Source organism: Hypanus sabinus, chromosome 29 (assembly GCF_030144855.1).
Source record: "Hypanus sabinus isolate sHypSab1 chromosome 29, sHypSab1.hap1, whole genome shotgun sequence".
Taxonomy (NCBI): domain Eukaryota; kingdom Metazoa; phylum Chordata; class Chondrichthyes; order Myliobatiformes; family Dasyatidae; genus Hypanus; species Hypanus sabinus.
The window spans coordinates 2831088-2840535 of NC_082734.1; the positions used below are offsets into that span (position 1 = coordinate 2831088).

General features: G+C 49.5%; 1 protein-coding gene across 1 annotated transcript; it reads right to left on the bottom strand.

The window, feature by feature from the left end:
• Window positions 1–159: 159 nt before the first annotated feature.
• Window positions 160–8772, bottom strand: LOC132382882 (vitamin K epoxide reductase complex subunit 1-like protein 1). Its single transcript, XM_059953392.1, has 3 exons — window positions 8272–8772; window positions 1768–1877; window positions 160–552 (listed from the first exon to the last, which is right to left on the bottom strand). Exons 1-3 carry the CDS (start codon window positions 8445–8447, stop codon window positions 329–331), a joined length of 510 nt encoding a protein of 169 aa, XP_059809375.1. The 5' UTR covers window positions 8448–8772; the 3' UTR covers window positions 160–328.
• Between the last annotated feature and the right edge of the window lie 676 nt (window positions 8773–9448).

Sequence of the window (9448 nt, forward strand, 5' to 3'; positions counted from 1 at the left end):
GGAGGACACACTGGCTCCCTCCTCTTTCCCTGTGCTCTTAAGATCACCAAACTCCTCTCTTCACCCTCCAACCAAACATCTTGCGATAACTGCTCCCCCACCCAACTCAACACCCCTTCCACACCTCCCCACATTCGGATGAGATGAGAAGTGAGTTCAGGGGTGGGAAGGAGGAGGGTGGGGGGAGGGGATGGGATATTTACCTGGTACGTTCTGGGGAATTCCACGTCACACCACTCCCTCTCTCACCCTCAAAATGGCTGCCCTGTTGCAATTGTTCCACCAACCACATTTGGTCCAGATGCCCATTCCCTCCCCTACCACCCCTTCACTCCAATTTGCCCTTGTCCTGCCGCCAGCCGGCATCCAGGCGGATCAGCCGACGATAGTTGAGGGCGAAGAGAAGCAGGTTGAGAACATAGGTGGTGACGCATACCAGGCAGAGGTCACGCAGAACAAAGACCAGGATGTAGGCCAAGTAGAGGGAGCCGGCCAGCGAGAGCAGGGAGGTGAGCAGAAGGACCACAGCAGCCACTGCACTCCCGGTCAGACCTGCAGGGAAGGTGAAGGCAGAGGTAAGTGAGGTTTCTAGCAGAGTGTGTCACATTCACCTCTCCCCCTACCACACTCTTTCGGAAGGGAAGAAGTGAGATCTGTATACTGACCGGTGTCTCTCAGTCCCTCTCTCTCAGGGGAGATCTGTAGACTGACCGGTGTCTCTCAGTCCCTCTCTCTCAGGGGAGATCTGTAGACTGACCGGTGTCTCTCAGTCCCTCTCTCTCAGGGGAGATCTGTACACTGACCGGTGTCTCTCAGTCCCTCTCTCTCAGGGGAGATCTGTACACTGACCGGTGTCTCTCAGTCCCTCTCTCTCAGGGGAGATCTGTACACGGACCGGTGTCTCCCAGTCCCTCTCTCTCAGGGGAGATCTGAACACTGACCGGTGTCGCTCAATCCCTCTCCCTCAGGAACAGATCTGTACACTGACCGGTGTCTCTCAATCCCTCTCCCTCAGGAACAGATCTGTACACTGACCGGTGTCTCTCAGTCCCTCTCTCTCAGGGGAGATCTGTACACTGATCAGTGTCTCTTTGTCCCTCTCTCTCAGGGTGAGATCTGTACACTGACCGGTGTCTCTCAGTCCCTCTCTCTCAGGGGAGATCTGTACACTGACCGGTGTCTCTCAGTCCCTCTCTCTCAGGGGAGATCTGTACACTGACCGGTGTCTCTCAGTCCCTCTCTCTCGGGGGAGATCTGTACACTGACCGGTGTCTCTCAGTCCCTCTCTCTCGGGGGAGATCTGTACACTGACCGGTGTCTCTCAGTCCCTCTCTCTCAGGGTGAGATCTGTACACTAACCGGTGTCTCTCAGTCCCTCTCTCTCAGGGGAGATCTGTACACTGACCAATGTCTCTGAGGGGGAGATCTGTACACTGACCGGTGTCTCTCAGTCCTTCTCTCTCAGGGGAGATCTGTACACTGACCGGTGTCTCTCAGTCCTTCTCTCTCAGGGGAGATCTGTACACTGACCGGTGTCTCTCAGTCCCTCTCTCTCAGGGGAGATCTGTACACTGACCGGTGTCTCTCAGTCCCTCTCTCTCAGGGGAGATCTGAACACTGACCGGTGTCTCTGAGGGGGAGATCTGTACACTGACCAATGTCTCTGAGGGGGAGATCTGTACACTGACCGGTGCACAGGTTCTACCCTGGACCCCCTGCCCTTAATTCCTACCACCTCACGAGTGACAAGCCAAGGAGTTCACTCACTTAGGAGAAGCTGCAGTAAGTAGAACAGGAGGCCGTACACGCTGTTGGGTTGGTTGAGAATGCTGTCCTGGCCGAGGAATGTGCCCAGCAGTCCGAAACCTCGGCCCCACCTGCAAGAGACAGAGACACAGATGTCACTGGTTGGGATAGTGGGGGAACGTCATCAGTGGAGAGTGGGGTGGGGAAACAGAGATGAGGCCTAGTTGGGGGAGAGGGGGCGGGGTGGTACAAGATAGTGAAGTCTGCCCTCTGGAAGAGGGTTTACTCTGAGATCACCCCCCCCTGAACTTTCACCCTCCCACCCCTCTCCCTTTTCCCCTTCCCCACCCTTCTCTCCACTCACCTCTATCAAACATTGCCTCTCCCCTCTCCAGCACTGTCCTCCCTCCTCTATGCCCTCCCCCCATACTTCTCTCCTCTCTCTCCCCACCCAGAACTCTTTTACCACTGTCATCCTTCCCAGTCCTACTCTCTCACTCCCCCTCCCACCTTCCATGCTCTCTCCTTCTCTCCCTCCTCTGCTTCCTCACTGCCTCATCCTCAGCCTCTCATCCTACTTCCTTTCTCTCTCCCCCATTTCTATCTTCCTCCCCTCCCTCTCCACTCACGCCTTCTCCCCGCGCCCCCCTTCCTCCTTCTCTCAAGGCCTCGTCTCAGATCCTCATCCCCTCCCTCACCAAACTTTATCTCTCCGCCACCCTCTCAATCCACGCCCCTCCACTCCAGTGAGGAATGGGATGAGGTTATAGCAGGATCCTGTAGAAGCTGGGAGGTGTTCCTGACAAAGCCCTCACCCTGCCCTGTAGATCACACAGGGGACGTAGAAAGGGCGAATTATCAGGCAGAAGGGAGGGAGGGGGCCGAGGTTCCTGTGGGAATACACTTGATAGCAAGTCGCAGATCGAGAGGGGAAGGACACGTGGCAGATCTGGTTCCCCTGTCCTAAGGCCACACTTGTCCATTCTCACCCAGCTTTCTGAGCTAGTCCATTGGCCTGTACCCTTCTGAACCTTTCCCAGGCACGTAACTATTGTTAAAATACAAAAATACAACTGCAGATGCTGTGGATCAAAGAACACGTACTCAACGCTGGAAGAACTCAGCAGGTCAGGCAGCATCCGTAAGAAAAGAGTAGCCAACTTTTCGGGCCAAGAACCTTCATCAGGAATGGGGGAGGGGAGAGAGGGCCAAAGCCCAGTAATAGAGATAGGGGAGGGGGAAGGGCTAGAGGCGCCAGGTGGAAAACCAATCAGAGGAAAGATGAAGGTGGGAGGGGATAAGCATGAAAGAACTGTAGAGATAAAGGAGCAGTAAGTTGAAAGGGGAGAGAGGCAGAGGGACCTGGGATAGGGGAAGGGAGAGGGGGAGGGAATTACCGGAAGTTGGAGAATTCAATGTTCATACCATCAGGTTGGAGGCTACCCAGACAGTGTATGAGGTGTTGCTCCTCCAGCCTGAGTTTGGCCTCATCATGGCAGTAGAGGAGGCCATGTACAGACATATCTAGATGGGAATGGGAGGCAGAGTTGAAGTGGGTGGCAACCGGGAGGTCCTGTCTATTGTGACGGGCGGAGTGGAGGTGCTCGATGAAGCGGTCTCCCAATCTGCGTCGGGTCTCGCCGATGTACAGGAGGCCGCACCGGGAGTGCTGGATGCAATAGACGACTCCAGCAGACTCGCAGGTGAAGTGTTGCCTCTCTCTACCCCTCTCAGCTTTTCGCAGGGATCGTTCCCTCCACGACTACCTGGTCCACACGTCCCTGTAAGCGCAAATGCTGCACCTGTCCCCACACCTCCCCCCTTACCACCATTCCGGGCCCCAGACAGTCCTTCCAGGTGAGCGCATAATTGAGGAGCATTCTTAGTGCAAAAGGCCGACATGGGGCAGAATTTGCTGGGTGTTTCCTGACACAGACCAACTAGAGGAGAGGCCATGCTGACCTAGTGTTAGACAATGAACCAAGTCAGATGTCAGATCTCTCAATGGGTGAGCATTTCGAAGACAGTGACCACAACTCCCTGACCTTTACCATTGGAGGGACATAGGAACAGGCAGTATGGAAAAGTATTTAATCGGGGGAGGGGAAATTATGACACTATTAGGCAGCAACTTGGGAGCATAAATTGGGACCAGATGTACTCGGGAAAACAGAAACTGGAGGTTGTTTAACAAGCACTTGCTGGGAGTTCTGGATAGGTTTGTCCCATTGAGGCAGGGAAAGGATGGTAGGGTGAAGGAGCCACGGTTGACAGGAGATGTGGAACATCTAGTCAAGGGGAAGAAAGAGCTTACTTATGAAGCAAGGATTAGACAAGGCTCCAGAGAGTTCCAAGGTAGTCAGGGAGGAGCTTAAGAACAGACCAGAAGGGAGTATGAAAAGGCCCAGGCAAGTAGGATTAAGGAAACACCCAAGGCTTTCTACACCAAACAAGCAGATGACTAGAGTTAGGGTAAGACCAATCAGGCATAGAAGAGGAAACGTGCCAGGAGTCAGAGGAGATCAGGAAGGTCCTCAATGAATAATTTATCAGAGCAAGGGACCTTGATGTTTGTGAGGACAGTTTAAAACAGGCTGATGCATTCGCATAAATACAAGAGATTCTGCAGATGTTGGAAATCCAGAGTAACACACACAAACTGCTGGAAAGACTCAGCAGGGCAGGTAGCATCTGTGCAGGGGAATAGAAGAGTTAATGTTTTAGACTGTAACCCTTCATCAGGGCTGGGAAGGAAGGGAGAAGAAGCCAAAAAAATGTGGCCAGAGGAGAAGCAGTACAAGCTGGGAGGCGATAGGAGAAGCCAGGTGAGGTGAGTGGGGGATAAATGAGAAGCTGGGAAGTGATAGGCAGAAAAAGATAAAGGGCTGAATAAAATCTGATAAGAGAGAGGAGTGGACCGTTGGGGAAAAGCAAAGAAGAGGGACACCGGAGGTAGGTGATAGGCAGCTGAGGAGAAGAGGTAAGAGCAGAAAGAAAAAGGAGAGATGGGTTAGAACATATTGAGGTTAAGAAAGAGGATATTCTGGAAGTTTTGAAAAATATTAGGATAGCTAAGTCTCCAGGGCCAGAAGGGTACTCCCAGGTTACTACGGGATGCAAAGGAAGAGACTGCTGCTCATTGGGAGGTTACCTTTGCATCCTCACAAGAGTAGTACCGGAGATTGAAGGGTGGAGAATGTTGTTTCTTTACAAAACGGAGGAGGGATTATTTGACTGTGGGTCTCACTTCAGCGGTGGGGACATAATTGAGGAGCATGCTTAGAGACAGGGTTTTCAAGAATTTGGAGAAGCATAGTCTGATTACAGGTAGTAAGCATTGCTTTGCGAGGGGTAGGTCATGCCTCAGGAACCTGAATGAATTTGTTGAGGATGTGACAAAGCCCACGAAGGTAGAGCGGTGGATGTGATGTATTTGGATTCCAGTAAGGTATTTGACAACGTTCCCCATTCCCCATGGTAGCATATTCGGAAAGTCGGGAGGCGTAGGATCCAGGGAAACCTGACTGTGTGGATTCAGAACTGGCTTGCCAACAGAAAGCAGAAGGTGATTGTAGATGGAGCTTATTCTGGAGGGCAGTGACCAGTGGGTCTGTTCTGGGACCCCTGCTATTTGTGATTTTTATACATGACTTGGATAAGGAAGTGGAAGGGTAGGTTAGTAATTCTGCAGATGACACAAAGTGGATAGTGTAGAAAGTCAAAGGTAGGTTACAATGGGACATTGGCAGGATGCAGAGCTGGGTTGAGAAGTGGCAGACGGACTCCAACCCAGAAAAGGGAAATTATTCACTTTGGAGGGTTGAATTTGAAAGCAGCATACAGGATTAATGGCAGAATTCTTAGCAATGTGGAGGAACAGAGGGATCGAGGGGTCCACATGCATAGATCCCGTAAGGGCACTGTGCAAGTTGACAGGGTGGCGAAGAAGGCCTATGGCATGTTGGTCTTCATTACTCATGGGATTGAGTTCAAGAGTCGCAAGGTCATGTTGCAATTCTAAACTCCGGTAAAACTCACCTGGAGTATTGTGTTCACCTCATTATAGGAAGGATGTAGACCTTTCGAGAGGATGTCAAGTAGATTTACAGGGTGCTGCCTGGATTAGACAGACTTATGAGGAAAGGCTGAGAGACCTATGGCTTTTGTTTTTGGAGCAAAAGAGGATAAGAGGTGACTTCATGGGGGGAGATGATAAGAAGCAAAAATAGAGTGGATAGCTAAAAGCTTTTTCACAGGGTGGAAATTGCTAATATGGGGCACAATTTTGAGACAATTGTAAGAAATCATACAGACATCATCAAGGAGGAGGTGCAGGAGCCTGGAGACACACACACAATGTTTCAGGAACAGCTTCTGCCCTCCACCGTCAGATTTCTGAATGGACAAACGCATGAACACTTCCTCAGTGTTTCTTTTCACACTACTAATTTAACTGCAGATACTTCTCTCGTTGCAACTTAGTTTCCATTACTACGTCCTGCCGCACATGCCGGCAACAGTAAACCCGATTCTGATTCCGACTGTCAGTGAGGAGATGTTATTACCGGTCGTCGGTGACTGGGGTCTCCCAACGAAGAACTGGAGGATCCAGTTGCACAGTGAATAACTTCCACTGTTCCTAGAGTGTAGGTTATTTGCAGACTTCCTCTCAAATACTATGCCCAACTTTGATCAAGTTCTGATTCTTGGTGACTTTAATATTCATGTTTGTTGTACCACTAAGCCTCTTGTAAGTGATTTTATGCATCTGCTTGAGTCTTTCAATCTTGTTCTGCTTATCACTGGATCCACTCACATGCTAGGCCATGCACTTGATCTGGTCTTATCGTCTGGTTTGCCACTCTGCAATGTGGAAATAAATTGATGCTCATCTGTCAGATCAGTGTTGTTATGTTTGATGCAGCTCTGCCTTTTTCCCTTACTAAATTTCATCTTCTTGTACGTTGCTCTCCTTACATTAACCCTTCGACTGCCAGTACGTTCTCTGAGGCTCTCACAGCTGCTCCCAACATTTGTACTATTGAGGCTTCTCCTCCCCACCTCAGCACTGAGGAACTCACTTTTTTATTTAATACCACCTGCTCTTCCATTCTGAATGCTGCTGCTCCCTTTAAATTCAAAAAGCCTAAGCCTACAGGTTTACCTTGGCTTAATGACATCACAGAGCCCTGAGGAGGAAGTGCAGAACATCCAAACAAAAGTGGAAGTGTGATAACTTTCAAATTTCCTTTGAAATTTTGAGAAACAATCTTCATAAATATCAGGATGCAGTGAAAGCTGTGAAAGCAAAATTCTTTTCTGACCTAATTTCTAACAACTTCCATAATCCCAAGGTCTTATTCAGTACCACAAATTCTGTCATTTGCCCCACCCGCAGTATAAGTTTGGATGTGTCCCCTGCTAAGTGTGAAGAATTTTAAAAATTCTTCATTAGCAAAGCTGAGGATATTAGAATGAACATTTCCACACACCCCCCCCCCCACCCGTGACCTTGCTGTCGCACTGGTCTGTTCATCTAAACTGGACTGCTTCCAACCCATCACATTTCCCTTCCTTACAAAGATTATGTCCACCATGGAACCTGCAACTATTGGAGAATAAAGCAAATTGTTTGCTGTATAACCAAAACTATGTAACCAGCCTTGTGTTTGCTATGTATGTGTCCAATTTAGTAGGAGAATAAAATCTCTGTATTGTCTCTGTACTATTGAACACATCAGTGCCTTGAGAATGTAGCTAACGGTGAAAGTAAGCATGTAGAGATAACGGTGGTAGACGGGTTCGTGGAATGGTGTCAAAGCCGGGAAGGGGGACACGTGCTCCAAGGAGTGGACTAGAGCCACAAGTGAAGTGTCGCCCCACCTGGAAGAGCTCTTTGAGACCCTTTGCAACAACCGGTTGTTTTGTTCTCTTCGCTATTTTTAAAATAAACTAATCGGGAATTAAATATTCACATAAATTGCTAAAAAAAAACACTGAAAACAAGTGCATAAGGGATCAAACTTTAAAGCAAATTAACTGCAGGTTGTTTTTAAAGCAATTAGTCTTATAATAAAGGCAAAATCTTCCAAACGTAACTTAACCTGCCGCTGGCTCCGGAGGAGGGGGCGGGAGAGAACATAAAAGGCAACGTGGCTCAACCTGCTGGGAAAGCGGCAGGTGATGAGCCACGTTGGCACCCAATCACGGGGCGTGGCCTCTAAACAGACAGTGCCACAGACCAATAAGGTAACACCGGGAAGGCTCGCAAACAAAGTCGACGGACCAATAAGAAAAGGAATAATAGACAGCACTGAGAGGGGCAGGTGCGGGAGATAAGCCCCGACCTCTAACCAATCACGGTAGAGCCGAGACGCTAAGAACTAATCAGCACCGGAATAGAGGGAAAGTGGCAGCTAACGGGCAGATAAAGCTGCCAATCGCAGCGTAGGAGTCAAGATTACGGTCAGCTAGCCCAGCCAATTGTCAGAAAGGGTGACGGTTGGTAAAGGTGCAGCCGCTTACCGGGAGGTGAAGACTTTGGAGCAGCTGATGGACTCGCTGAGGTCGCACATAGCCCGATATGCTGCGTCCCGCTCCTTGGACGTCTCCACGTGGTAGGCATAGACCGAGAGGACCAGACCGAGGCCGCACACCAGCCACCGGACTGTCCCGTCCCACCTGGGCGCCGTCACTGCCATCTCTGGTCGCCAGGCAGAGGAGCGGGGCGGGGCGGGGCTCAAACGTCAGTACCGACGTGCGATCCCATTGGCGAGCGTCAGGGCTTGCCTTATGGGAAATGTAGTTTATTCCGCTCGTTCGGAGTGACCCCTTGACTTAGAAACTACGTGTTTCCCCGCCACCCCCGCAGAGGCTCACGTATAATGTAGTCTTATAGCGCCTTGAGCAATGCAACAAGCCGATTTAGGTGATGGAGTGGTATGCGGTGAAGTGTGGGTGCGTATTCGCGGCGGAAATCAATAATAAAAGGAATAATGAGGTGTATTGGTCATTACTGAAATTCCCAATCAGAATCTGTTTTAATATCACATGTCGTGAAATGTTTTGTGGCAGCAGTACTTTGCAAATATAATAATTAAAACACTATAATTTACAAGAGCCATATATATAGATTGACGCGTAATGCGTAGTGCAAACGGAGAGCAAAAGATACTGAGGTAATGTCCATTCAGAAATCTGATGGAGAGGAAGAAGCTGTTCCTGAAACATTGAGTCTGTGTCTTCAGGGTCCTATAACTCCTCAGTGATGATAACAATGAAAAGAGAGCATGTCCTGGGTGATGGGTGTATGTAAAGATGGATGATGCCTTAATGCACCACCTTTTAAAGATGTCCTTGATGCTGGGAAGGAGTTAGTTGAGTTTACAACTTTCTGGAGTTATTTCCAATCCTGCACAATGACCCCTCCATACTAGATGGTGATGCAACTAGTTACAATCCTTTCCATGGCACAGGGGTAGAAAGTGACGAGAGTGTTTGGTGACGTATCAAATCTCCTTAAATTTCTAATGAAACATAGCCGCTGTTGTTCCTTCCTTGTAATTACATCAATATGTTGGACCCAGGATAGATTTTCAGAGATGTCGACACCCAGGAACTTGAAACTGCTCAGCTTGTTCAACAAGAACCCTCCTTCACTCCCTCGGTATTCACGTCCATTCGGTCCTCCCCACTTATCTCC

What these genes read in the sequence shown, in the direction of transcription:
- LOC132382882 (XM_059953392.1), bottom strand. Translation starts at nt 8,447, where the DNA reads ATGGCAGTGACGGCGCCCAGGTGGGACGGGACAGTCCGGTGGCTGGTG. An exon ending in TCCAAAGTCTTCACCTCCCG is followed by an intron (nt 1,878 to 8,271) that starts GTAAGCGGCTGC and finishes TGTCTCTTGCAG; the next exon opens with GTGGGGCCGAGGTTTCGGAC. An exon ending in CTTACTGCAGCTTCTCCTAA is followed by an intron (nt 553 to 1,767) that starts GTGAGTGAACTC and finishes CCTTCCCTGCAG; the next exon opens with GTCTGACCGGGAGTGCAGTG.